This window comes from Entelurus aequoreus, linkage group LG21 (genome assembly GCF_033978785.1).
Source record: "Entelurus aequoreus isolate RoL-2023_Sb linkage group LG21, RoL_Eaeq_v1.1, whole genome shotgun sequence".
Lineage (NCBI taxonomy): Eukaryota > Metazoa > Chordata > Actinopteri > Syngnathiformes > Syngnathidae > Entelurus > Entelurus aequoreus.
The window spans coordinates 31,516,506-31,544,053 of NC_084751.1; the positions used below are offsets into that span (position 1 = coordinate 31,516,506).

The 27,548-nt window shown below is 38.7% G+C and overlaps 2 protein-coding genes across 6 annotated transcripts in view; one reads left to right on the forward strand and one right to left on the reverse strand.

The window, feature by feature from the left end:
• Positions 1-21,160, reverse strand: part of slc38a9 (solute carrier family 38 member 9) — a 30,536-nt gene extending 9,376 nt beyond the window's left edge. Inside the window, exons 1-10 of one of the 5 annotated variants that reach the window (XM_062031465.1) lie at positions 20,910-21,160; positions 20,666-20,825; positions 20,467-20,544; positions 16,572-16,715; positions 11,878-12,007; positions 7,149-7,267; positions 6,990-7,053; positions 6,693-6,786; positions 3,425-3,595; positions 3,164-3,223 (exon numbers count right to left, since the gene is read on the reverse strand). In XM_062031465.1, the coding sequence (XP_061887449.1) occupies positions 3,164-3,223; positions 3,425-3,595; positions 6,693-6,786; positions 6,990-7,053; positions 7,149-7,267; positions 11,878-12,007; positions 16,572-16,669 (736 nt within the window). In that variant the 5' untranslated portion in view covers positions 16,670-16,715; positions 20,467-20,544; positions 20,666-20,825; positions 20,910-21,160. Of the gene's footprint in view, positions 1-3,163; positions 3,224-3,424; positions 3,596-6,692; positions 6,787-6,989; positions 7,054-7,148; positions 7,268-11,877; positions 12,008-16,571; positions 16,716-20,466; positions 20,552-20,665 lie in introns of all 5 variants that reach the window. The other 4 variants (XM_062031464.1, XM_062031466.1, XM_062031463.1 and 1 more) reach the window with 4 other exon arrangements.
• A 247-nt stretch (positions 21,161-21,407) lies between these two features.
• Positions 21,408-26,080, forward strand: LOC133638651 (uncharacterized protein K02A2.6-like). The gene has a single exon (XM_062031468.1). The coding sequence runs from the start codon at positions 21,795-21,797 to the stop codon at positions 25,692-25,694; it is 3,900 nt and encodes a 1,299-aa protein (XP_061887452.1). The 5' UTR covers positions 21,408-21,794; the 3' UTR covers positions 25,695-26,080.
• The last annotated feature ends 1,468 nt before the right edge of the window (positions 26,081-27,548 follow it).

Sequence of the window (27,548 nt, forward strand, 5' to 3'; positions counted from 1 at the left end):
GGCCTTTAAAGGGTAACTATTAAGGGTGTAAAAAAAAAAAAAAAAAAGTCATTTAAATTAATTACGATTCTTATTTGTAACGATTCTTAATCGATTAAAAAAAAAGAAAACAATTTATTTGTATTTTTTATTTTATAAATATGTCCTGTCCAGCCAGGGCTACGTTAGCTCCGTAGCTAAAGTGCTTCGCCGATGTATTGTCGTGGAGATAAAAGTCACTGTGAATGTCCATTTCGCGTTCTCGACTCTCATTTTCAAGAGGATATAGTATCCGAGGTGGTTTAAAGAATCGTTACAAATAAGAATTGTTGATGTAGATGCATATTTACTTTAGAAAAGAGTAGTATTAGATATGTCTCTTGTTACCGTATTAGTATTTGACTTTATCAAATGTTTGGGTAGAATTTTATTAAGCAAAACCAGTCTTCTTTTAAGTATTATAAAAAATAATTCGAGCTATTTTTCTATTTTATGAAGAAATAATCTAGTTTATCGTATAAATGGAGATTTTGAATCGAATCGTTTGGAATCGAGAAGAGATTCTTAATTGAATCATTACCCCCAATAATCTAATCGAATCATGGTGCCCAAAGATTCACAGCCCTGTTACCTATGATGATTTTCCTCCTATTTTCTGACTTATAAATATTGTTACAATGTTGGATACTCGTGGTAAACAATGTCAAAGAGTTGAATCACAAGGTTGATGCATTTGGCTGTGAGCCTGCACAGTTATGGATGCCTCTGAATGCTGTGTTTTGCAAGCCTTTTTGACAGTAGGCCATTTGGGGTGTTCGTTAAATTACTTTTAAAACTTAGACTTAGACTTACTTTTATTGTCATTCAAATTTGAACTGTACAGTACAGATAAGAACAAAATTTCGTTGCATTAGCTCGTTGTAGTGCAGGATAAAAGAGCAATAATGTGCAGATATAAATAAATAGACTACTGTACAAATAGATATATTGCACTTTTGCATATGCATCCACGTTTATGGGTGTATGTTATATCGTCTTTATATTCCAGCGAGTTAATCCGTTTTTGGGGGGAATTGAGGGGATTATTATGATGCGTTCAAGAGTTGTTAAAAAGGTAAAAGGTTATTAATTACAGTTACTTGTGACTTGTTACTTCGTCCTCAAAGTATGGCTAGGCTAACACAAAGATATCTAACTTAAACTTGATTAAGATGCCCTGGGTCCTCCCGTCTTCTTCTACAGTGTTTTAACTGCAAGCCCAAATCTAGTGAAACTGCTTCCCGGTTTTATAGATTTTTTGGGAACGTCAAAGAAACAGGTGTTTTTATATACCAGATTTATGGAGACAATGCTGTATAATCACTAGGGCGGATGCAAGGATGCATGATTGTATCGATTCTTGTGGGCGAAAATGACGTCACAACGCACTGCGCCAAAGTGGAACAAGCTCTTAATTGTTTCGCGAGAAACAATGACCACAGGGCAACTTGCAATACTTGCAAAGTGGATATTTCATCAAATGGAGGAAATACTAACGATATGCATAAAAGTTTGCACACACGGCCTGTGAAAACTTTGAATGAATATTGCGTTTTCGATCAGCTTTGAGTCGGTAGTACAGATCAACCGAGCAGCAGTGGCGACCGTTGCACATCCTTTGCTATTAATACTGCAGGTATCCACCTAACTACTGCTTCTTATAATGTTAACATCACTTGCTTCGTTGTAAAACCTGCTATTACTAACTGTAAACATTAAATTAATGTGGTTTATGCATTATATGACAAGGGTCTGATTGGCTCAGAGGCTGGCAGGCCCCAAACCCTGTGAGGGGGTGTTCTCCACAGCTGAAGACAACATAATTCCAGCAAGATCACATAAACTTTTTGAAAAAGGAGATCTGCTATATTTTTCTTATTTTTATTTTCATAGTTGATGGTTGCAGTATAGCACACTGCAGTTCCACTGGGCTTGACCTGCTTGTATTTGTCTCTGGATATTATTTTACTTTTAATTGCTGAGCTTGTATATCCTTTTAAAAATATTCATTTTTGTTTCTATTACCGGTACATATGTATTAAACATATTACTGGAAATTCTTGAGTAATTGCTACATAATACATTGTGTTTTATTTTGTTTATTTATTCAGAAGTAAAATGTAATTCGCCTTACTTGGCATTTATTATTATTACATTTTTGTCTCTGTTATTTGCAACATAACTCAAAAAGTTAGGGCAAACATACTCATGTATCTGTATTGTTTGCGTGAAACTTTGCAGCCAGGACTTCCTTGAAAAAGAGGTTTTTAATCACAAAGGGGTTGTTTTCTGGTTAAATAAAAAAAATTACCTAGATGGCCAAGGAATAGTTAAATCAGAGCATTTAGAGACGGATTATGACCAGAGGGTCAACGTTGTTTTCAAAATGGCCATGCAGTAGGGCTTGGTGGTATATAGAGCCCCTACAATATATCCATATATTTTCTGACAAAATATACAATGAGACAACACCAGTAAAAATTGGCATTTTGTTTAACATACCAAATTTGGTTCTCCTGGAAAGTTGTTTGTTGTGTGTCTGTCACTTTCCTCTCCTTTCGCTCCTCTACATACAACCCCAAAAAAGATTCAATTATGTGGAGGTGCTTTGGATTTAAAAGATCAGATGAGCCGAACAATGCAATTTGTAGTGAATGTTGCAAAAGGCCAGGCTGACCTTACGTTTCTGTAATGGCCTTCCCGAAGCGCTGACCTCAACCCTATTACAGATCTTCAAAAGGAGTGTCTCTGGCATCAAACTGAATAAATTTAAATCAATTCTAGAAATCCAGCCAAAAAAAAAAGGTTAAATATCAAAATTATATCAGACGGTTACAAAAAGAATCTGGCCGAGGTGAAACCAGCTGAGAGACATTAAACAAAATACTTCATTTACTGTATATATTTGAGCCTGTAACACATTGCGTAAATGAGAGAAAATCCAAAGTAAACCTGTGCATCCGATTTTTTTTTTATCGTTTAGGTTTTGTGTGTGCTGTGTAGATGCATGTTGTATCGTCATTCCACCATGGGAAGAAGATAGAATCAAAAACTCATTAAGGGTCTACAATCAATATGTCCATAAAGACTAGCAACCCATCAGAAAATTAAAGCCGGTAAAATGGATGGCTTCTGTTTGACTTACCTCTATCTGTGCCATTGGTTCCAAATTCGGGATATGACATGTTAACATGATGAGCATAGTCTGTAAACAGAATAGGAAATACACTCGTAAAATGAAATCAATTTATTAAATCATGACTTCAATAAATGTACAATCTACAAGTAAAATAACACAATGTATTTATGAAGACTAAATAAATACAGTTATCAAATAGTCTGCAACATAATTTGTGTGTTATTATCTCAAATGTTTTTCCAGTTTGATAAAAGCATTGTGTCTTACTGTAAATAAACTGTCCGGTGTTGTAGAGGAAGTTGGACATGAGGACCCAATAAACCACCATGGCTCCAATAAGAGACACCATTGAGAAGACCAAACTAGACCACTGGCCAAACTTTCCAAAGTAGTATCTACAAACATCAGGAAACTCCCAGTCGGATGTGTCCAAATAAGCTGCATGGGAAAATGGAAAGTTAGAAAGAGGAAAATAAGTACCGTACATGATCCCCAAGCTGATGTTTACCGCTTTACACGAAATATGAAGTCCAGAATAGTGAGGACAATTATTAGCGTCCGACTTGGTAATCAAATATTGTAAAATTAATTTAACCCAATTGTTTATAGTTTTTAAGTGTCCAAAGACAAACAAAGACAACATCTGCATAAGGCCAAACTAACATTTTTAATACTAACTTTCTGAATTGAAACCTCAAAATGCGGTGGTAAAAATTATTAGCCCTCTGATAATTATTAGTCAATAGTATAGCCTTTCTGATTCAAAACTAAAAATAATGTAGTTTGATAAATTCTAATTAAAGAGGCTATTTGCAACTTGCTCATATTAGTTGGTCAGGAACAATGCAGCGCACATTATTACACATATTTATCACAGTCAATGCCATAATATACTGTATGTACATATGTTTGTAGCCAATGGGCTAATTTGCAACTAACCCTGGACTGCCGCCTTTCTAAAAGATTTTCCAGATAAAAGAACAACACAGTGCGAGTTACACAGTCATGCATTATATACTAATGCAGTGGTTCTCAAACTTTTTTCACCAAGTACACTCTCTATAAACACTTGGCTCTCCAAGTACCACCATAATGACCACCATATAAATACAAGTAGCATGTAGTATGTTTTTTTTTGTCTTCTGTGATATGGATCCCCTTGGGTCTGAAATAAATGACTATAATAAGTATATTTTTGGCCACTGTAACATTACAGTTTGGACAGTAACACTGTGTTTGAATATTTAATTACGTGATTCTTTGGTGTACCACTAGATGGAGCCTGCATACCACTAGTCGTACACGTACCACGGTTTGATCAAACGTTTAAATCGTTTAAATTCGATCAAGATTCACAAATTCATGACCGTAACACAAAAGCAGTGCAGAACATCACAATATAACAACACAATATAAAGGAGAGGAGTGCATGTGTGTGTGTATTTATAGTAAACTAAGTTAACCGTGGATGTGATTTAAAAAAAAAGGTAACGTGTCCTTTGTATTACCTGGCCGACGAGGGAAGACTACAGAAAACAGCGAATGCATTTGGACTGGCAAAGCAGACTACCAGTTATTGTATGTGATGTATGTCGAGCGATTATTCAACATCTAGTTTTGTACTCCATATCTACTGTGAAGCCATGAAAGAGCCGCTAAACTAACGGTCAGTGGTTGTGGCTGTCAAGTACGACTGCCAATTTCAGCCTCCAAGCACAAGCAGGATTGCAAGAATGGACAATGAAGGTGAAGGCAAAAGAGTGAGGGAGTGTCCTGACCAGATATCTAAATGCCTAGATTGATTGTTGTAAAATGTTCTTTATCACATTGTTTACTTTCACACGTCCATTAAAGATTTGATTAATTTATGATGGCTCAGGTGTGATTCAATTCAATAGGGCTAGTCTAACAGCTGCAAATGGTGAGGCAAGCAAGGTTTACTGTTAAAAGAAAGGTAGCAATAGTCTACATTGAAATACTTCACATACCAGACTGCCAAATAAGGATACACTTCCAGGTCAGAGGTGACTATGATGTAATACTGTATATGTGCGTCTGCCATTTTCCGTGCATGCTTACTAGGTTGCGTTGCGCCTGAGGACGGAGAGGGGAGGGGGTCTTAAACCAAAGCTTAAACGATGGCATTGTGTGTGTGGACAGGGATAAGGTTTGGTGGGTTATACCCAGTATAACCTTAGCCGTCTTAGTGTAGAGGCACTCTAAATGTATTTGTTGTTGTTGCCCCAAAACATTTAATGGTTTGCCTTTAAACACTAGATGGGCCTCTTCACTGTTGATTTGTAATTCTCTTCTTTGAATTCATCTTTTTCTTTGGCTTTTGGCACTTCTTAAGTTGTTCATTTTATTCTTATTTATATAGTATTTTATTTAGTTTTAGTTAGGCTTGATTCTATTTTATATTGGTGTTACCTTTGGTTAGTTTGTGCCTTTTATTTATCATGCATTTTATTCATTATTTGTGAACAGCACAGTGGTCATTTTTAAACTGCCTGATTGAGTGACGTTAGATATTCCATAAATTTGATAACTGCACTTTTTGGGGGGAATTTTGTCAATCATTCACATCCACAGGCACACATCTGTTTTTCTTTTCATATGCATTCTAACTCTTAAATAAACCCTGGCAAATGTCAGCTAACAATTGAGGTAATAGGATTTGCTCTTTTCAGCCTATAAAGCAAAGCGCTCTAAAAAACATCCAAAAACCTCAATCCACATTTTATATACATGCTGTAAGTATATATGTAATGTACTCACAGGCACATTCCTAATAACATGTAATATTTATGTATTTAGGTCATTTTAAGCATACAGAGGTGCATTGAGTTCACAGATGCATTACACAAAGTTTGCAATTTTCTTCAACAACAACTACTACTACTACTAATCATGTAAGCCTATAACGACTACTTTGGAACAAATGATGGAAATACAAACTATGAACACTGCACAACAACATGAAGTTGAATGTCAAAGTTGACCAACTTCTCGGTTTATGGCCACAACCTTTTACTATACAAATGTGAGGCTTGATTTATGTTTTAGCCCAAACTTTTACTAACCCAGAGCTCACCGGCTCAGTATGTCAATAGCTGCATAAACTAGTTACCTCTCTGTGATCATGGCACCACTAAAAAGTAGTTCCTCTGTGTTAGCGCTTATAATAAAAATATTGCTAATACTTAGTTAATATGCAGGTTACAACAAGTAAATGGCGTATTGTTGGCGTTTTTTGGATGTTTTGTTAACAGGCTTTATGGGCGCAATAGATTATTCCCATTAGTTTCATTGTTAGCCACCTCATACTTGCTGGGTATTACAAATAAGGATGCAAGTAAAAAAAAAAAATGACATGTGTTTCCATAGAGATTGTGAATGATGGGCACAATTTTTTAAAGTGCAGCTTTCCTCTAAAAAACCCCCCCGCTCCCAAAAAACTAAAAAACTAAACACAATGGCCACCAAAACAATGAAACGAAATTAAGCAAAAGACCGACAAAGTTGTGGGACTTACGGATTGCCTTTGGTGATTTTAACACGATGTAACAACAGTAGAGCATAAGCAAACCAGTGAAGATAAGAATGAGAATCCCCAGGGTGAAACCAGCCTACAGGGAAAATAACAGTAGTTAGACACTGCAATTACCAAGCATCAACGACACATTCTACACATGTGAATTAAAGAAGTAAAGTTGTGAATTAAAGAAGCATCCATTGTGAAACGTAATTGTATTAAACAAAATGTATTGTCAGATTTTATGTCAGATGTTTGTCATTTTTTATGCTTAAAAATGTCACATATACTTGTCACCTGCTTTATACCCCAAGGTATGCTGAGTATGGATGTGCCCATCATTGTGTTCCATATTGCAAATCTGCAAGACAAAATAAAACCAAAATAAACTGAGCCACAGTAATGACATTAGTTGAAAAAGAAACTGCTTTGATTGATTTAGAAAAGTATGCTTACATGGTGATGATACTGGGGTTTTTAGACAATTGGTCACTACCAGTCACCTTAAAAGCTGACCCCAGAGGGCTGTAGATATAAATCTCCTCTGCCCGGGGGATCACATGGTCAGGTGGACTCTGTAGGTAGAGGCAAACAACTTAATTAAGTTTGCATTTTTAGTAGAAACACATCTAAATACACACAACAAATGCAACTTATACAAAAGCATGTAAGAAGTTTTCATAGTATATTTTTGCAGAATATATAATTGTATTTGAAAATAGTCAATAAAATCTATATTGGCACTTCTAAATGATAATAATAACATAATAATATAATAATAATAATAATAATAATACTAATAACATAATAACATACTGAAAATGCAAACCATCTTTCCAAAAGAAACTTAAATAGGTAAGGAACCTTGTCATAATACAAATTCCTATATCAGATTACAACAGGCAACTTATAATAAAATGTTTGATGTCATAAAAAATTTAATAATTAACTTTTTATAAATTCTTCTCATGGCCCATCATACAAAATATTATTCTGCCGCAAAAAATATTATACATGTGAAATTAGGTTGTGATATGCCCAGAATAGGTAAATACTATACTAAATGTATGTCACCTCTCTGGTATTAAATACTTGAGATAACTCTATAGTTTTAATGGGTGAATAAAAACAGGCTTTTCTACTGTATCATGGGCACCACATCTTTAGCTACGTGCAGAGCGACCGCTTCAGTGATTGTTTTCCACTGTGCTACTTTCTCATCATACATAGTAGTACATTGTTTAAAGGATTCCACCACAGTAAGCTGATTTTAGTGGGAGTTTGTTGTTGGTTGTTACGGTCTTGTTCTCCTTGTAATGAGTTGCATTTCATGCACTCGGCTTAACATTTCAATATCAGAAGCTGTCAGGGTTGTCCCTGACAGTTTGATCAAGTTTTAGTTTTCCTCTGCGTTTGTCTTAGTTTCCTGTCTTTAGTTCCTATAAGCACTCTTATTTTGGTTATTTCCTGATTGTCTCCCTAAGTGCTTTTCCCCTCAGCTGTGGCTGATTGGCACCTGGTGTCAGTCAGCCAGCTGCTATTTAAACCTGTCCTGCCCTCCAGTCACTGCTGGATTATTGTCATTGTAGTGTCTACCTGAATGTCACTTCTACCTATTTGTCGTTGTAGCTCCGTCTACTAGTGATGGGTTGATGAGGCCTCATGAAGCGTTTCGACACATTGCAAAACTGTATTGATACTGTGTCGATACTGTGTCACTAAATACTGACATCTGCTGGACATTAAAAATCCCTACAGGCAACCTATGGACCGACTCAACTGACACTGATTTTATGACCTAGTATATACAATAATATAAACCAAGTCATTGTATTTCATTTAGGATTATTTCATATCTTCATTTAAATAAAAATATATTTTTATCTTTTTTAGATACAGTCAAATAATGTGAACATGTATCGTGACTAGGATGGTAGAAGGTGGGGATTGAACCCCAGTAACCAGCAACCCTCCGATTGCTGGCACGGCCACTCTACCAACTTCGCCACACCGTCATTCCTGTACCTTCTCTAGTAACAGTAGTGATGGGTCCGGCAACACAGATGCATCGGCGCATGCGTCGAGCTCATAGAGCGAAACCCTGTGTCGGTGCACGTACCCCTTTTAGAAAGTCACGTGACCGATCGTGAGCTTCTTTGGTCACGTGACCGATACGCGAACTGTATCGCACTGACGCCTCCTCTGTGCCCTGTGAGCAACGTTCCCTCTAGATGCGCGCCTGCGCAATTGCGCAGTGCTCAAGCGTCCTCCGCGCACACCGTGCGCCGCACAGCCAATATATGCCGCGCACCAAATCAAACCCATCTGAATTCTAAACAAAATAAACACATTTATTCTGTGTAATTTTGAAATGCAACTTTGAGTGACAGTGACAACAAGCGGCCCTAACGGTGTTCGTCAACAACACGCATTGCGCCGCTTCCTAATAAACACAGTTTGGCGCGCAGGCGTCAGTGCGATACAGTTCATGAGCGGTCACGTGACCAGAACAGCTCATGAGCGGTCACGTGACTTTCTAAAAGCGATACGCGCACCGACACAGGGTATCGCTCTATGAGCTCGACGCATGCGCCGATGCATCGGTGTTGCCGGACCCATCACTACCGTCTACTTTTGTCCACTCCGCTTTAGTCATAGTTCCTTCGTGTCACAGTAAGTGTTTTTGTTTATTGTCCACAGTTAGCCTTTGTGCTATTTTAGTTTATAGCCTAGTTTGTTCTCCGTCTGGTGCGCGCCTTTTGTTTGTTCCCTTTTGTTTGTTTTTGCTATAGTGTTTTATTAAATCATGTTTTCCTGTTCAATGCCTGCCGTCTCTGCATCTTGGGGTTCGTCACCTACAAACTTTGACATAATAATCCAGCCTAATACGAACCCCGCGGAGATTTCCATGGCAGAGAGGCTTGACAGGATTCTGACGATGATGGCTAAATTAAAAGAAAGTTCGGCCGCTTTTCAAGCCCTCTCCCACCCACCCCTGTCGTCTCTGGGCCTATCTGGGGACGTCTGGGATCCGTCCCTTGGGGGGGGGGGGGGCTATGAGTAGCTGTGCAGCTGGGGAGGCACAGCTACTCACCCCAGTGGGTCTGCAAGAGATGGCGCCATCATCTCCGAGGGGTCTGCAACCGGTGGACCAGCAGACGCGGGGTCTCTGCCACCCTCCTTCCCGGGTGACAAGCAGGGGTCTCCGCCACCCTCCTTCCCGGGTGGCCAGCAGGGGTCTCCGCCACCCTCCTTCCCGGGTGGCCAGCAGGGGTCTCCGCCACCCTCTCCGGGTGGCCAGCAGGGGTCTCCGCCACCCTCTCCGGGTGGCCAGCAGAGGGCGCCGCCTCCACCCTCTCCGGGTGGCCAGCAGAGGGCGCCGCCTCCACCCTCTCCGGGTGGCCAGCAGAGGGCGCCGCCACCCTTCTCTCCGGGTGGCCAGCAGAGGGCGCCGCCACCACCCTCTCCGGGTGGCCAGCAGAGGGCGCCGCCACCACCCTCTCCGGGTGGCCAGCAGAGGGCGCCGCCACCACCCTCTCCGGGTGGCCAGCAGAGGGCGCCGCCACCATCCTTCCCGGTGGGCCCTCCCACGCCGGCGGTCAAGCCGCCTCGACAATTGCGGCGGCGTTCAACTTGCCGTCGCCACCTGACTCTTCCCCGCTGGTTGCGGGGACACTTGGCCTGGCGGCCCACCTCCTTGTCCTCCCTCCACCCTCCCTTGACTTTGGACTGTTTTTTTTAATGTGGGTGGGGGGCGATTTCTTATACGTCTGGTATCCGTTATGGGAAGGGGGGCTACTGTCAGGGTTGTCCCTGACAGTTTGATCAAGTTTTAGTTTTCCTCTGCGTTTGTCTTAGTTTCCTGTCTTTAGTTCCTGTCAGCACTCTTATTTTGGTTATTTCCCGATTGTCTCCCTAAGTGCTTTTCCCCTCAGCTGTGGCTGATTGGCACCTGGTGTCAGTCAGCCAGCTGCTATTTAAACCTGTTCTGCCCTCCAGTCACTGCTGGATTATTGTCATTGTAGTGTCTACCTGAATGTCACTTCTACCTATTTGTCGTTGTAGCTCCGTCTACTTTTGTCCACTCCGCTTTAGTCATAGTTCCTTCGTGTCAGAGTAAGTGTTTTTGTTTATTGTCCACAGTTAGCCTTTGTGCTATTTTAGTTTATAGCCTAGTTTGTTCTCCGCCTGGTGCGCACCTTTTGTTTGTTCCCTTTTGTTTGTTTTTTGCTATAGAGCTGAATTAAATCATGTTTTCCTGTTCAACGCCTGCCATCATCTCTGCACCTTGGGGTTTGGCACCTACAAACTTTGACAGAAGCTGGAATAAGTTTATTGTGCTGCTGTCTTTTGTAAACAAACTAAACCACTGACATCACTATAAGAGGCAGAAATCTTTGGCCACCTCACAATTCGATTACAATTCAGGAGCAACGTTTCAATTAAATATCGATTATCAATGCAGCTTTATGTACAGTATATTGATGCAGTTTTATGTGTTTTCCTTTCAATAAATAAGCAACTTTTAAAAACAGTACATTTTTAAAAAGACATTTCCATTACATTTATTAAATTAATAAAAATGTGTAAAAAACTGGAACACAATTGCTCTATAATAAAGGAGCTGGTCGGATCTCTCGGTGAGGTGGCTCGCTGCAGTCAGCCAAATTTTAGAACTGTCTGCATTACTTTATTCACAATAAATAAATAGATTATTGACGTTTACTAATCGATTTTATAATTGTCTATGTCCAAATTGCGATGCATCTAAAAATGTATTATTTTTCCCACCTCAAATCACTATTTTCTTTGGAACGAATGTTTTGCTCTCATTACGTTAGCATTAGCCATGTTTTGCTAAGCACGTGAATCTCCGCTAGAAAGTAGGTGAAGGTTGGAAGTTACAGAAACTCCTGCAGGCAAAAATATGCCTGCAATGTCTGCAACAAAAAAATGTGAATTTGTCGATAAACCGCCCAGACCTAACTGCAAGTAAATTGTCGACCTGTTGGAAACACTATGTTTTACATAACAAAATGAATAATTTTGGTTTCAATATTGATAAAGATAATCTTATTACTTCACCCATAATAGTACAGTTCTAACTAATGCAATACTTTTGGTGATTAATTAATTGCATGATTGATGCATTACATTTGGCAGCCCCACTTCTTACATCACTTACCAGCAGCCTGTCAGAAGAGCCAGTTAGTTTGCTGTAGTAATGCACTCTACTGTTGAGGATAGCAGCCTCAGCTGACACCCGCTCTGGCTTATCATCATCTACAATATTTTTGGGCTCCACATGGAAAGGCCTAAAAAACAGACAGTAATTACTGGTAATTTCAGTATAGGCAATAAGGCATTAGACACGAAAAACAAAACGTAGTTGAAAGGTGGAGCAAGAAATAGCAAAAAAATTAAAATTTGATGCAAATTTCAGGAATTTGTCTTCAGGGACTTTTTACATTTTCTCAGGGATCTATGCATATTTCAATTACGATATTCAGGCAGCCTACCTACTGTGGTTGGCAGAAATCTGAGTACAGTTTTAGACAATTTATTTTAATTATTAAATATCCACCTGATTGAGTCTTTCTATGTTTTAGCTTTGCTCTGTTGCTTATGACTAAGCAGCTCTTGAAATTGCAGACGAAAATAGAATTTCTTAATTTTGAATATACTGAAGATAAATATCTTTAAAAGATGGGCCCTTGACCCTTTTTGTGGCTCAGTGGGAGAAGATGCTTGGAATACTAGAGCAAGAAAGCTAGTCAACCAGTGTGAAATACCTAACTGAATTAAAAGTTCTCACAAACTGCTACAGCAGTTGTAATTGACACATAAATGTTAGTAATTGCTCATCAAATCAATTCCTGGAAAGTGGACACGAAGAAAACAGTACGTTTATTATCTAGCAGGAACATTAAGAAATGACAGACATGCATGGCCACCTTGGGTCCATTCTTCGTTCAAGCTTAATACGGACTGTTTTTCAAGAATTATTCAACAATTTTTGCTTCAGAAATCATTGAAATAATGTAAATAATGAGTTAGACTTACGGTAATTTGACAACAGCATTGCGCTTTTGCAGACTACAGCATCTTTGTTAAATGAAAACATTTTTTTTTTTGGAAAATATCCGACAGGGCCGATTAAAATGTTCAATATTTGATAATATAGCTTGTGGACTGTATTTTGCCCAGTGCTGCATAAGATAGATTCAGCTTTAGTACAGGTTTACTTCCCAATCTTCCCAATTATACATCAAAAGCAGCTGTGGTCATATTGTAGGGTTACGGGATGGGAATCTTAAACAACTCACAATTCAATTCAATTCCGATTCTTGGGGTGACGATTCGATTCAGAATTGATTTTCAATTCAAACCAATTCTTACAATAGATTGTATGTCATATACACTAAAATGAAACCTTTTTAAAACAGGTTACAGAAGCCCCTCTTGACTGCTGAGGCCTGGAGATAGCCTGAATTGTAGATAGTCTGGATTCATGAACATTTTAAATTCATCAAAATGATAAAAAAAATAAAAATCATGATTCTAATCTGAATTAATAAAAGGTTACAGTGCATCTGGAAAGTATTCACAGCGCTTCACTTTTTCCACATTTTGTTATGTTACAGCCTTATTCCAAAATGGAATAAATTATTTTTTCTCCACAATATTATACAGACAATACCCAATAATGACAAAGTGAAAAGTATTTTTTTTTCAAATTAGCAAATTTGTAGGAACAAAATAACATTAAAACAAATCCCATGTGCATAAGTATTCACAGCCTTTGCTCAATACTTTGATGATGCACCTTTGGCAGCAACGACAGCCTCGAGTCTTTTTGAATACGATGCCACAAGCTTGGCGCACCTATCTTTGGGCAGTTTCGCCCATTCCTCTTTGCAGCACCTCTCAAGTGCTGCCCAGATTGGATGGGAAGTGTTGATTTTCATCCAAGATGTCTTTGTACATTGCTGCATTCATCTTAGTCTAGTCAGGGAGGTGACCAAGAACCCGATGGTCACTCTGTCCGAGCTACAGCATTCCTCTATGGAGAAGAGTACTTTCTAGAAGAACAACCATGTTTTGCAGCAATCCACCAATCGGGCCTGTATGGTAGATAGGCTAGACATAAGCCATTTCTTCATAAAAGTTTGCTAAAATTAATCACATTTTGATTTTGATTATGGCTTCTTATGATCATGAAAATATAATAATCGTAAAAAAATTATTGATGGGCCGCGCAACGTCCATGCCAATTCTGGAGCTTGTGATGGTAAAACGGATGAGGAGTCAATTAGGCCCTTTTCCACCAAACGTTTTTGGTTCCTGAATCTATAGGTTCCTGTAGAAGCGTGTGGTTTGTGTTTTCACCGCATTTCAAAGTTCAGGGTAGTTTATACAAATCAGGCTGATGAAGTATGGAGGAGGGGTTTACTATATTTCTATACTGATACCATGTAAATAAACACACAATATTAGATCACAATTCTTTAACTAAAAAGTAAGTAATTGAAATACAAAGCAATCATATACAAGAATCAATAATCACTGAACTCAACAAAAACAGTAAGGCATATGAGTTCCACATTCACGTAACCGCAGACAGAGTCACATTATTGGCCAATAAAACGGAATCTGCTGTTAAACGCAGAATATCAGGGAAATTCTCATAAATGTGAGTCAATTATAAGGAGAACGAACATTTGTTTGGGAAAATAACGTGTTCAGGACCGCTATTTCATCCCCAAAACACGCTCTCAACTAAACAATTTTGAGATGGCCACTTTGAAACAGTGACTAACCTACAAAGTTAAAGCTATCAAGAACAATCCATACACCCACAACACTTCTCATTTGCTTGTGATGTTGTGAACGACATCATTGATGTAACATTATTGTACAAACAGCAGTCGCAATTTCAGAGGCTCGCTCTTTTTTTTTTTTTTTTACAGCCTCAAGTCGCCTCTACTCGTCTAGTTGAGAACAACAGCACAGCACACTTCCACCTTTCACAATAATAGAGCGGTGCGCCAAATCTGGTCTGACTGCGCTAACAAAATAGAGGTTTCAAATAAGTACTTTGCACAAGCATAGTGTACTTAAAGCACTTATTGATACATTTACACAATTATTATGCTTTGAGCTAAAATACTGGTCAAAATTGTCCGAAGAATGTATTGCACCAATAAATGGATTTTTGCATTATTCTGTAATCAACAAACCTTTTATAAAATTCTATTTGACACAAAAAGCACAGTCAATGGTGGTAAAATAAGTGTAAATGTTAAAAAAAGGAATTAAAAACAAAACAAAAAAATGTAATTTTGTTTTTTATATTACTATTGTTGTTTAAATGTATTATTTACTTGTTGTGGTTTATTCATTACTAAAATATATTTGTTTTCTTAAAAACTATATTTCAAGTTGAGTTTTGGTGGTACGATAAAAACTCATGTTTTAAAATTAATGAATAATCGTGATACTAATTGTGATTACAATATCAATCAAAATGATCCTGATTATTATGTTTTCTATAATCGTCCAGCCCTACATTCTAGTTTTAATTTCTGTGCCTTCTAAAACCACAGAATGTTTAGACACTTTATCCCCAGTCACCATTAATTTACGGCTCAAAGACGTGTGTCGTCAATCTACCTATTCATATGTATGGCTGATTTACTCATTGACTTGTTCATTTCCTTTTCTTAGCTAATTACTTCCTGTTGTAATGCGGTTCCAGTTAGACTTAGAAGTGTGCCAAGCATTATTTTGTTGCTTCATTATTTTACATTCAAGCTAGCTTAGCGCCGCGGCTAGCATAGCTTGTCTTCCCCCCTTCCTTCCGTGTGTGTGCGCACTAAACCGTCTGTATTACTTTGTATAACAAATATAACTATAAGATATTTGGACATTCGTCCAGCGATTCAGAGTTGTCCACATTCCAATCGTGATACATCAGAGAATCTATCATTTTTTCACCTCTAGATTCTACACATGGTTTATTAAGTTTATTTTCAACAGTGTCTGGGGGAAAAACAATGACATAAGTCTTCAAGATATATACTTATATCTAAAGTTATTTCAAATTTTTTTGAAAAGGGCGGAGCGTGACGGGTTTAAGTTGCAGTCTCAAATAAAAACAATGGTTCTTGTCTTACATAGGGATTATAAATGATAAACAGCACATCTTTTTCCCATTTTTGCGTATATCCATTATGACTGATCTGCTGACTAAGGGCACAGTGCAAAGGAATTTCCCCCTGTGACATCATCAGATCCCGAACGTACGGAAATTACCAAAGTGGCATATTCAAAATGGCCATTTGAAATTGTGGCATTTTGTGAAAGTTTAGAAGATACTTTCACATACTTTGCAGATTGGAAATATAATTAGATATGGTTTCACAGAAAAAAATTAAACATAATTTAGCATATAAATAACATTTAATTTCCCATCCTACTGTAAACCATGGACTTTAACTTATCCAATATTTTACTACATGTCATGACTTAAACTGTAAATGTTTAACTCATTGTCACGGCTCTCCATCTTAAAACTTTCTGAATCATTTCAACAAAGGTATACCATTTAAGATTACCTGACAGTGACAGCCTCTATGTTTGAAGAGTGTGCCTTTACCAAGAATAAAAAACATTCATATTTGATTCCACAAAATATGATGACAGCATTTTTACATGGTATGCATCTTATTAGTGCTGTAGTAAGTACACGCAAGTTATGCCATCTATTGAAGATGAACAATGTATGTGCACTTGTAGAGGACCAGAAATATTATTAGTGTGCAGAGCTTGAAATAACAGGGTATTGATGGGTGACTGTGGCATATCAATTTAACCCACCTTTTAGCCCTGTTGTCCAATGAGTCTGTTGAGCCTCTGTGCGAGAAGCTCTCTCCAGTTTGCTCTGAGCTGAGCAGTTGCTTGTAATCATCCTCCATGATATCTCAAACACTCAGTTGGGTCCTGTCAATTCTCATCACCTGACTGGAACAAACAAGTCATGAAGTTGCCACCTGACTGCAAGGAATGATTATGTCTGTCTGGATTGCAGCATTAATGTGTCAATGCATTGTTTTAGCACGCATTTTAGTTACCAATAGCTACTTATTTTTTTGGTCCGGTCACTATGGTGCACGTCGGTACCTGTGCCATTAAGGAACAGAGTTTTGGTGCCCATCCGTAATCACCAGTGGGGTTTTCATCCATTTCACTGTCCTCAACACAGAAGTTCCTCGGTCGTACTTTTCACTTTCCTCTCTGCTGCGGACTCACATGTTGTTGATATCCCAATCTTTTAAAGATTAAAGATACCAATGATTGTCACACACACACTAGATGTGGTGAAATTTGTCCTCTGCATTTGACCCATCCCCTTGGGAAGCAGTGGGCAGCAGCGGCACCGCGCCCGGGAATCATTTTGGTGACTTAACCTTTAACGATTATTCAGGCAGCCCGAGCACCTACACACCACCACTCTAACGTGTACTCTATTGCAGCGGCCGTGCGGAAACTATATTTGCGTATTTTAAGTTCCGGGCATTCCATGGTGTCTGGATTTGATAAATTTTGTATTAGTTACACTTCGGCCTGGGCCGATAACAAATTTTGCTGGATGATCGATTGTCCCACAAATTATTGCTGTTGAACAATATTATTCTCAGCATTATTTTGTGACCAAATTAAGCAATAATGTAATCATAATATATAATAAAAATGCAAGTAACTATTTAAAAGGGATATAAACTTTTATTTTTGATTATTATGGAATTGTTTACCATTGTACTGTAATTGGAAGGTAAATAACTATTAGTTTTCCTAAATAAATAAACTAACAAAAAAATTAAATGGACTTTCATCTCTATAAGCACAAAATTTACTTAAATAAATATTTTACATCTATAAGGGCATTTTTCCCAGTTGGAAAAACTAGGTCAGGCGTTGTCTTTTTTTGTTGCCGTACGGCATTCTCGCTTGTTTGTCTGTGTTGATAGGCCAAAATATTCCCACAACGGGACATTTGGCTTTATAATCATATTTTTCCTCTTAATTTGTGTTACTTTATGGAATTTCTCACTAACAGTGTATGTAGCATCACAAGATGAAAATGGTGGTTAACATTTTAACACATCGTCATTATCCCCAACAAGGCAATTTGTTTATTTTTTGTCACAAAAATCAGAACTGTAAATTCCGTATTTGTATACATTTGCGATACAGTTGAGAAACTATTTAAAATATGTGTCAAAACTCATGCTATATATTTTGCTTTGTGTCAGTTTGTTAAACGGGCTGTTTGCAACATTTACGCTAACTTTCCAATGTATTTTACACAGTTTATACCGTATATCATAACAACAACATGACTGCAAATTGTTTGTTGCTTCTTTTGGACTGTTTTTGTATGTCTGATGAGACAAATCATTTTATTTGGGCCAGTAAGAATTTTTAATACACCAACTAGGGTTGTTGTACGGTATCCTGGTATTAGTATAGTACCGCGATACTAATTAATCATATTTGGTACTATACCGCCTCTGAAAGGTACCGGTTCGCCACCATCCCCCCCGCGCCCCGTTGTCATCACGTCGTATCATTGCTGGTTTACGAGCAGACAAGCATGTTCGGCAGCGCACAATCACGGAGTACTTACAAACAGACAATGTGTGTAGACAGAAAAAGGAGAAGCGGCGCATTTCGGCCAAAAACTAACGATAAAGGTGAAGTTATAACTCTTAAACGCCTACCGTAACAGGTGCTTTAAGACATGGCTAGCTAGCTAGCTAGCGGCTAACATCCAGCCCCAGTCGGCAGTGTTTTAGCTACTTCTAAATCACTAATCTTCGCCTCCATGGCCACAAATAAAGTACGTTTCTTACAAGTATCATCCCTGCAGGACGAGGAATAGCTAAACATGCTTCACTACACACCGGAGCTCACCGGCATCAAAATGTAAACAAACGCCATTGGTGGATCTACACCTGACATTCACTGTAATGATACCAAGTACAGTAGCATATCTAGTTGATACTACTATGATTACGTCGATATTTTTGGGCATCACAACATCTTTTTTCGTTTTAACAAAATTTGTATTATGTTTATAAACTCAGGAAATACGTCCCTGGACACATGAGGACTTTGAATATGACCAATGTATGATCCTGTAACAACTTGGTATAGGATTGATACCCAAATTTGTGGTATCATCCAAAACTAATGTAAAGTATCAAACAACAGAAGAATAGATGATTATTACATTTTAACAGAAGTGTAGATAGAACATGTTAAAAGAGAAAGTAAGCAGATATTAACAGTAAATGAACAAGTAGATTAATTATTCATTTTCTACCACTTGTTTTTAATACTTTTGACAAAATAATAGAATGATAAATGACACAATATGTTACTGCATACGTCAGCAACCAAATTAGGATCCTTAGTTTGCTTACTTACTAATAAAAGGCAACGTGTCTTGTATGTTCACTATTTTATTTAAGGACAAACTTGCAATAAGAAACATATGATTAATGTACCATAAGATGTTTTGTTAAAATAAAGCCAATAATGCAATTTTTTGTTACCGGTACTTAGAAATAGTACGGAAAAGTTTCGAAAAATTTTTGGTACCGGTATCAAAATATTGGTGTAGGGACAACACTAACACCAAGTTAGTGACTGTGAAAAATATAGACCGTTTTAACACAAATATGTTCCTGTTAAACCACTAATGGTGGCACAAGCTCGCCAATTATGTTCTTATTTATTTTTTAGCTTTGAAAAATTTTACTGTGAGCAAGTTGCAAACAGCTCTTTCAATTTTTTATTACAGATGCTTGTGACGTGAAATGGTGACATTAATCGAGATGGGAAGATTATGAAAAAAGTCATTGTGATTAAAAAAACAAAAATCGCCCAGCCCTTCTATGTTATTGAAATGTGTCACTTAATTAGTAAAAAAAAAAAAAAGGGAGAGAGATATACACACTTATGCCCTATTTGCTCTTAAACATCCACCGAGCCAAGGAAGTGCATATCTATCCTCCTTCAAAACTGCACTAAAACAACACCTCCAGGCAACTTCAACTACTTGTTCTTATGCTATCTGAACTCACTATGTTCTCTGCTCGCTGTACATATCCTACCAAGTCAGACCTACACTGTTTCAATGCCCATTTCTCTGATGATGCAATTGTTGATGACTGAAGTGCTGATATCAACCAAACCCTCCTCATCCCACCCCCCGGATTGTGAATAATGTAAATAATTCAATGTATATACTCTGATGATTAACTTGTGTGATGACTGTATTATGATGATAGTATATATTTGTACCATGAATTGATTTACGTGGACCCCGACTTAAACAAGTTGAAAAACTTATTCGGGTGTTACCATTTAGTGGTCAATTGTACGGAATATGTACTGTACTATGCAACCTACTAATAAAAGTTTCAATCAATCAAAAAGCCAACGCAGCACAGTCAAATCAGCCATCACGTGACAATACACAACTACGTGTATGTATTTATGTATATAAGGCAACAACACAAAAGTCCAAAACAGTAACTTTGATAAAATGTAAATATGTTGGGGTTTTTTAGTGTGTTAAAACCTCAAATCGTCGATCAAGTTCGAAGCACAGTCACCACAGGGTGAGTTTTTGTTACACGCAAACAAAAGCACACAACTTCAAATGTTCATTTGCCAATCATCTGTAGATAGAAAACAACCTTACCGACGTTTTAGGGTGAAAGTGTTGCTGTTGTCTTCAGTTCATCTCAGGCTCGCTGTGTCAGCGGTATTTCACCAAGATCTGTCGGGTAGGAATGCACACATGGATATTGATAGTTTCACTGAAATGCACTAAACACCTTGCATTTTTAAGAAAGCGGGCCTTTACTAACTACGATATTATTATACACCGGCGGACGTACTGTTTAGAAGCCAGAACATGTTTCCTCATGACGGACAACCATCCGTGTTGTTGACTATGTCCAATTTAAGTGTCTGCAGCCGACGAGTAACGAAGGACCCGACAGAAGCCACAACAAGTCCGGAGGCTCCTCCTCCTGCCGGTCCCGCCGCGTATACAAGCTGTAGTATATTAGTGTAAAAGATGTATTTATATGCATATAATACACCTCTCTTACCGCGTCTTCATTTGTTTACAGCTCTTACGCGGGGGCTGGCACGTGACTTGCAATTATCTTCCAAACCACTAAGGGCGGTGTCTCCCGAAGAAGTAACCGCCATTGACTAAGGTATTAACTTCCTGGGAGTAGTAGTAGTAAACAATGGCGTCTGAAGCGACACACACTTTAGAGTTTGAGCTGGAACTATTACTTTTGAAACAACGGTCACTTTTTAAGTACACAACTGTCCTCTCGCGTCTGTCGCTACCCGACCTGTACCGGAAGACAAGATCGGACCACGCATGCGCAAAGACGACGTCACTTTCTTTCCAGTATTGTTGTATATATATATTTATATATATATTTATACCTTTATTTATAAAGTTTACATTTACAAACATTCGAAAACGTGACATAATAACAAGGACAATTCAAAGAAGTGTGATGTTATGTTCCAGGTAATATAAGAACTACACTACCCAGCATGCAACGGGAGTTATGAGCATGCGCGGTAGCCAGAGATGTGGTGGTGTATGTGGCCATGCCGGGAGCTAGAATGTTGTGATGAGCACGCATTATGAGTAAACGTTTAGAACTCAGCCAACACGCCTCGTCTGGATTATTTACAAAAAGACAGACAACACATGGTGTCAGAAGTGGCCGTGAGCAGCGTCGGACGGAATGTTTGCCACGAGGGAGCCACGAAAGACGAGCGGAAGGAAGATGTCTCCGGTCGCGTGAGTGAAAACGTGCGAAGGACGCCACATTCCTGAGGAGTTTGCTGCGTGTGTGAAGACTATGAGTGGCGGTAAAGTGACACAGAGGACAAGGGACAGATTGAACGAATAGAAGAGGATCTTGTGCCCGAGTTGGAGGAAAGCCAACAACACAAAGAGCTGTGGAGTCCCGGTAACTACCCCAAAGTACAGCCATGGAAAAGCTAAGTCCACCTAGCCCAATGCTACTAAATGCTAATCTTGCCGATAACTGGAAGCGTTTTAAGCAAAGATTTAATATATATTTAGCAGCAAGCGGAGCAGGAGCTGATAATGAAAAGCTGAAAGCTCACATTCTTTTGCATGTTATTGGAGAAGATGCTTTGGATATATATAATAGCTTTCAGCTGGATGAAGCTAATTTGACTCTGGAACAGCTAATGACAAAGTTTGAAGAATACTTTGTGCCTCGTCAAAACGTGACATTTGAGAGGTATAAGTTTTTCACACATGACCAAAAGCAAGGAGTACCTTTTGATCAGTACATGGCAGAGCTTCACACGCTAAGCAAAACATGTGAATTTGACACTCTGAGAGACTCATTAGTGAGAGATAGAATTGTTTGTGGTACAATGGATAATGCACTGAGAGAAAGACTGCTTCGAGAAACTGGGCTTACGTTAGATAAGTGTGTCAGTATGTGTAGAGCAGCTGAGACCACCAGAGCTCAAGCAAAAGAGCTACGGAGAGGTGAAACAACAGTGCATGCCATACATAAAGAACAATGGAAAAATAAAATGTGTACCAAACAAAAGGATCAAAAAGACAAATCCATGGAATTTAAATGTGGTAAATGTGGAGGCAGCCACAAGCCGAAATATTGTCCTGCATATGGAAAAACATGTAACAACTGTGGAAGGAGCAATCACTATGCAAAGTGTTGCAAAGCAGCTTCAAGAAAGAAAGTTCACACAGTTGAAGAAGATGATGATAAGGAGGAGTTTATTGTCAATGTGGTGCAAGCATGCACAATTGAAAAAGAAGAATGGATTGTTCCAATTACAGTGAATCAGACAACAATACCATTCAAGTTAGATACAGGTGCTCACGTAAACCTGCTATCTTTGGAAGATTACAAAACACTGACTGTAAAGAGCAAAATCCATCCAGTAAAAACCAAAGTAAGTGGATACACTGGAGAACGAGTTCCTGTTAAAGGAGGATGTATTGCAACTTTTAAACACAAGGGTCGACAAATGAGAGCACAGCTACTGATCGTGGATATGAGTGTACAACCAATCCTGGGACTCAGTGCATGCACCAAGCTCAATCTTGTCAAAAGAGTGTTTGTGGTGACATCTCAAGAAACTACAAATGCTCAGGACACACTCATGGAAGAGTATAAGGACTGCTTTCAAGGACTTGGATGTCTACCTGGACTACATAAAATATGTGTAGATAAAAATGTGTTTCCTGTTGTGCACCCATGCAGGAAAGTCCCATTTGCTCTGCGTGAAAAACTGAAAGATGAACTAGCGCGAATGGAAAAGTTGGGAGTCATTAAAAGAATAGATGAGCCAACTGAATGGGTCAGCTCGCTGGTTGTTGTGCAAAAGAAAACAGGTGCCCTAAGAATATGCTTGGATCCAAGAGACCTAAATAAAGCAATCAGAAGAGAGCATTTCAAGTTACCAACCAGGGAAGAGATCATGGCACAATTTGCTGGAGCAAAATGGTTCAGCAAATTAGATGCTTCATCAGGTTTCTGGCAGATGAAGCTTGGCGAGGAGAGTTCAAGACTGTGCACATTTAACACCCCGGAGGGCAGGTACAGGTTTCTTCGTCTACCATACGGCATCTTGTCAGCGCCTGAAGTATATCATAAGACCATTCACATGATTTTTGAGCACATACCCGGAGTTGAGACAATGATGGATGATATCATAGTGTGGGGCTCAACCCGAAAAGAACACGACGAAAGACTGAGACAAGTGCTAGACAAGACAAGGGAGGTGAACCTGAAACTTAACAAAGAAAAATGTGAGTTTGGAGTGAAGTCACTTACCTTTGTGGGAGATGTTGTGAGTGAAGAGGGCGTGAAGCCAGACCCGAGAAAAACTTCAGCAATCAACAACATGGAAAGGCCAACCAACAAAGATGAGGTCAGACGTTTCCTGGGGATGGTCACCTATCTTGCCAAGTTTGTCCCACAACTGTCAACACAGTCAGCACCTCTCAGGAGTCTTCTTGAACAAAAGAATGAATGGATATGGTCCCACGAGCAAGAACAATGTTTTCTGAAACTGAAAGAGACTCTTACACAGGAGCCCGTGTTAAAGTTTTATGACCCCGAGAAGAGCACCAGGATCTCGGCAGATGCATCGCAGTACGGCCTGGGAGCAGTGCTACTGCAGCAACATGAAGAGCAGTGGCTACCTGTCGCCTATGCTTCCAGAGCACTGACAAGTGCAGAGACCAGGTATGCTCAAATTGAAAAAGAACTGTTAGCAAGTTTGTATGCATGTGAGCGTTTCCATCAATATGTATATGGACAGATGTTTCAAGTGGAAACCGATCATAAACCGTTGGTGTCTATCATGAACAAACCGTTGAATGATTGTCCAGTACGAATACAGCGCATGCTAATTCGACTGCAAAAATATGACGTGCACATGATATATACACAAGGAAAATATATGTACACAGCCGACACATTGTCTAGAGCAGTGGACAAGAGAGAACTTGCAGACAGTGATAATAGCACAGAGATACAGGCATATGTAGATATGGTAGTGACATCTTTGCCGGTGACTGCAGACAGAACAGAACAAATACGGAAAGAGACTATTGCTGATGAAACTATGAAAGAACTCAAGAGCACAGTACAGAATGGATGGCCTGACAACAAAAAGGATTGCCCCTTGAAAATACAAGACTACTGGAATTGTAGAGCTGAGCTTACAGTGGTGGATGACATAGTGCTAAAAGGGAGCAAATTTGTTATTCCGTACTCACTGCGCAAACAGATGCTCGAAAAGATACACGAAGGCCACCTCGGTGAAGTCAAGTGTAAAAGGAGGGCTAGAGAAGTAATGTTCTGGCCAAGGATCAATCAGGATATTAGCCAAACAACAGCGTCATGTGGAGTTTGCCGAACTTACAGGCAAAAACAACAAGCGGAGCCACTGATGACTCATCCAGTGCCCCACAGACCTTACTACAAAGTAGGAACGGATCTATTTGACTTTGATGGAAGGAGCTACGTGGTAGTCACAGACTACTTTTCAAACTATCCGGAAATTGGAGCGTTGCAGTCAACAACGAGCAAAGCAGTTGTCAGTTATTTAAAGACTGTTTTTGCCAGACATGGTGTTCCATGCGAACTGTTTTCCGACAATGGTCCCCAGTTTTCTAGCTGTGAGTTTGCTGCCTTTGCCAAGGAATGGGGGTTTCAACACTCCACATCAAGTCCAACTTATCCAAAGTCCAACGGCTTGGCAGAATGCTCTGTAAAAACAGTAAAAAACCTGTTAAAAAAATCACAGGACAAAGATGACTTTCAGAAAAGTTTACTGATCTACCGTAGTGCACCTCTACAAAATGGACTGTCACCCGCCCAAATGCTGATGGGTAGGCGCATTCGCTCCAACCTACCAGTCAACGAGGATTTGCTGACACCCAAAGGCGCACACAAAATCAGACACACTAAGGAAGTACAAAAAGCGAAGCAAAAACAGCTGCATGATAGAACGGCAAAACACCTGCCTATGCTGAGGCCAGGAGACGTCGTGCGTCTCAGAGACATTTCTACAGGCACCTGGAGACAAAAAGGACAGGTGGAAGAGGAAGTTTCTCCACGTTCGTATAGGATCCAGATGGAAAATGGACCGACTCTGAGAAGGAACCGCACGGATCTTCAACTACAGCTGACTGAAGGCAACATTGCAGCTCAGGAGAAGGACTCAGCTGGACCTGCAGAACTTGCTGACACGGAGCCTGACCTTGCTGACCAAGGACTGACAGCAGCGTCCGCGTCACCTGCTGTTGAGAGACTGTCTAACTCTAGACCGAAGAGACATGTTCAGCCACCAAAGAGGCTGATTGAGACTTGTTAAGGATTCTGAGGTCTTGAGAGTTTAAAAAAAAAAAAAAAAAAAAGTGTTGACATAACTGTTTATGTGTCTTTGTTGAAAGAGATGTCTATAAAGAGAAAATTATATGATTGCAAATGTGGTTACAATGCTAAACAAAAAAAAATAACACTTTGTTGAGTTAAACACTATTTCTTTATAGGGGGGAAGATGTGATGTTATGTTCCAGGTAATATAAGAACTACACTACCCAGCATGCAACGGGAGTTATGAGCATGCGCGGTAGCCAGAGATGTGGTGGTGTATGTGGCCATGCCGGGAGCTAGAATGTTGTGATGAGCACGCTTTATGAGTAAACGTTTAGAACTCAGCCAACACGCCTCGTCTGGATTATTTACAAAAAGACAGACAACACAAGAAGTACAAAAACAACACAATACAGCGCCAGGGGGTTGTTAATTCAATAAATTAATTATAGTAGAACATAATACATATACACGCACACACTGAGCACTGTATAACGGATAAACCACAGAAACCTCGACTATATATATATATATATATATATATATATATATATATATATATATATATATATATATATATATATATATGTATGTATATGTATATGTATATATATATATATATATATATATATATATATATATATATATGTACAGTATGTATTCAATAAATTGATTATAGTAGAACATAATACTATACACACACACACTGAGCACTGTATAACGGATAAACCACAGAAACCTCGACTATATATATATATATATATATATATATATATATATATATATATATATATATATATATATGTACAGTATGTATTCAATAAATTGATTATAGTAGAACATAATACTATACACACACACACACTGAGCACTGTATAATGGATAAACCACAGAAACCTCGACTATATATATATATATATATATATATATATATATATATATATATATATATTTATATATATATTTCTGTGGTTTATCCGTTATACAGTGCTCAGTGTGTGTGTGTATATGTATTATGTTCTACTATAATTAATTTATTGAATTAACAACCCCCTGGCGCCGTATTGTGTTGTTTTTGTACTTCTTTTAATTGGTTTAGGTTTCTGTGGTTTATCCATTATACAGTGCTCAATACCGCGGTAGAGCGGAATATACGTTAGGTCATGAATAAACACAAGAGGCTATATTATCCCTACAAGCCTGTTTAAAAGGGAAACATACGAAACAGGCTTGTAGGGATGATATAGCCTTTTGTGTTTTTTCCTGACCTAACGTATATATATATATATATATATATATATATATATATATATATATATATATATATATATATATATATATAGTAATGTATTAAAGTTAAAAAGTTAAAGTACCAATGATTGTCACACACACACTAGGTGTGGTGAAATTAACCTCTGCATTTGACCCATCCCCTTGTTCACCCCCTGGGAGGTGAGGGGAGCAGTAAGCAGCAGGGGTGGCTGCGCCCGGGAATCATTTTGGTGATTTAGCCCCCAATTCCAACCCTTGATGCTGAGTGCCAAGCAGGGAGGTAACGGGTCCCATTTTTAAAGTCTTTGGTATGACTCGGCCGGGGTGTGAACTCACAACCTACCGATCTCAGGGCGGACACTCTAACCGCAAGGTATAGGTATAGCATCACACAAGTTCTGTAATTATATTAAATTTGGAGCATAGGATTATAGTTTTCACAGCTTTTTGGTTGCTCGAGGTAGGTAGCGTTTTAAATGAACTCTTATTTAAAGGAACAAAAACAGGTTGGGTATAGAGAACCTTACATTTATGAATATAAAACTTAGCCAATAGTATAATGAGGTTGCAAAGGGAAAAT